Here is a 2,500-nt window from a genome sequence, read left to right as displayed (position 1 = left end):
AAGATCGGCCTCTGTGGAGGAGGCTCGTGAAGGATGCTACTGGGCAGTTGGAGGCAGTCGCCCTCCAACAACAACAACGGAGGGCGGAGGAGCGACGCTCACAACAACGAGCGGAGCGCCGGGTGGCTAAAGCACAGCAGGTTGGTACAGTAGGGGGCACAGGTGGTGCATCAGCCAGTCATCTCAGTCAGTCGACCCGTGGCACCTGCTGGGTCTGCCCCGTGACCTCCTGCCAGCGGGTGTTCGACACTTCACGTGGCCTCAGGGTGCACATAGCCTGGCACAAGCGTCGTGGTGACGTCACCACCACTTAGTGGCGAATGGCGGTTGTTGTTGTGTGTCTCTGTGTGTTTGTCTGTGTGTGTGTGTATGTGTGTGTGTGTACACTGTGTGTGTGTGTATGCGTGTGTGTGTATGTCTGTGTGTGTGTGTCTGTGTGTGTGTGTCTGTGTGTGTGTGTCTGTGTGTGTGTGTCTGTGTGTGTGACTGTGTGTGTGGGTATGTGTGTGTGACTGTGTGTCTGTGTGTGTGTGTGTCTGTGTGTGTGTGTGTCTGTGTGTGTGTGTGACTGTGTGTGTGTGACTGTGTGTGTGTGTCTGTGTGTGTGTGTCTGTGAGTGTCTGTGTGTGAGTGTCTGTGTGTGTGTGTGCGTGTCTAGGTGTGTGTGTATGTCTGTGTGTGTGTGTGTCTGTGTGTGTGTGTGTCTGTGTGTGTGCGTGTGTGTCTGTGTGTCTGTGTGTGTGTGTGTCTGTGTGTCTGTGTGTGTGTGTAGGTAGACATGTCCAAGTACCCTGTCTAAGTGCAGCAGACCGCTCGTGTCCAGGCTGAGGTGAGCTTTCACTCCCTTTGGCTCAGCAGAGCGGTGACGAGATACTGCTTCGGCTACTCCCTTCACTTGGACATCGCAGATAGACACTCCCCCTAGTAGCCTGCACAGACACACACACAGAGATAGACACACAGATAGACACACAGATAGACACTCTCCCTAGTAGCCTGCACAGACACACACACATAGATAGACACACAGATAGACACACAGATAGACACTCCCCCTAGTAGCCTGCACAGACACACACACACAGATAGACACACAGATAGACACACAGATAGACACTCCCCCTAGTAGCCTGCACAGACACACACACAGATAGACACACACACAGATAGACACACACACAGATAGACACTCCCCCTAGTAGCCTGCACAGACACACACACAGATAGACACAGATAGACACACAGATAGACACACACACACAGACACACAGATAGACACTCCCCCTAGTAGCCTGCACAGACACACACACAGATAGACACACAGATAGACACTCCCCCTAGTAGCCTGCACAGACACACACACAGATAGACACACAGACACAAACACAGATAGACACACAGATAGACACACAGATAGACACTCCCCCTAGTAGCCTGCACAGACACACACACACACAGATAGACACACACACAGATAGACACTCCCCCTAGTAGCCTGCACAGACACACACACAGATAGACACACAGATAGACACACAGATAGACACACAGATAGACACACCCCCTAGTAGCCTGCACAGATACACACACAGATAAGACACACACACAGATAGACACACACACAGATAGACACTCCCCCTAGTAGCCTGCACAGACACACACACACATAGACACACACACACAGATCGACACACACACAGATAGACACTCCCCCTAGTAGCCTGCACAGACACACACACAGATAGACACACACAGATAGACACTCCCCCTAGTAGCCTGCACAGACACACACAGATAGACACACAGATAGACACACAGATAGACACACAGATAGACACTCCCCCTAGTAGCCTGCACAGACACAAACACACAGATAGACATACACAGATAGACACACACACAGATAGACACTCCCCCTAGTAGCCTGCACAGACACACACACACACAGATAGACACACACAGATAGACACTCCCCCTAGTAGCCTGCACAGACACACAGTGACACACATATAGACACACACAGTGACACACAGATAGACACACACAGATAGACACACACACAGATCGACACAAACACAGATAGACACTCCCCTAGTAGCCTGCACATAGACACACACACAGAGATAGACACACACACACAGATGTCTGTGTGTGTGTGTGTCTCTGTGTGTCTCTGTGTGTGTGTCTGTGTGTGTCTCTATGTGTCTCTGTGTGTCTGTGTGTCTCTGTGTATCTATGTGTGTCTCTGTGTGTGTGTCTGTGTGTCTCTGTGTGTCTGTGTGTCTCTGTGTATCTATGTGTGTCTCTGTGTGTGTGTCTGTGTGTGTCTCTGTGTGTCTCTGTGTGTCTGTGTGTCTCTGTGTATCTATGTGTGTCTCTGTGTGTGTGTCTGTGTGTGTCTCTGTGTGTCTCTGTGTGTCTGTGTGTCTCTGTGTATCTATGTGTGTCTCTGTGTGTGTCTGTGGGTGTCTGTCCGTCTCTGTCTCTGTGTGTCTCTGTG

General features: G+C 50.8%; 1 protein-coding gene across 2 annotated transcripts in view; it reads right to left on the bottom strand.

The window, feature by feature from the left end:
• LOC116936986 (hypoxia up-regulated protein 1-like) overlaps positions 1-2,500 on the bottom strand; it is a 109,195-nt gene that overhangs the window by 39,318 nt on the left and 67,377 nt on the right. For both annotated transcript variants that reach the window (XM_076064552.1, XM_076064553.1), the window contains one exon: positions 791-929. In XM_076064552.1, coding sequence (XP_075920667.1) covers positions 791-929 — 139 coding nt within the window. The remainder of the gene's footprint in view (positions 1-790; positions 930-2,500) is intronic.

Source organism: Petromyzon marinus, unplaced genomic scaffold (genome assembly GCF_048934315.1).
Source record: "Petromyzon marinus isolate PM22_M1 ecotype Great Lakes invasive population unplaced genomic scaffold, UKy_Petmar_22M1.pri1.0 PM_Scaffold_52, whole genome shotgun sequence".
NCBI lineage: Eukaryota > Metazoa > Chordata > Hyperoartia > Petromyzontiformes > Petromyzontidae > Petromyzon > Petromyzon marinus.
This window is presented reverse-complemented; position numbering and strand designations above follow the sequence as displayed.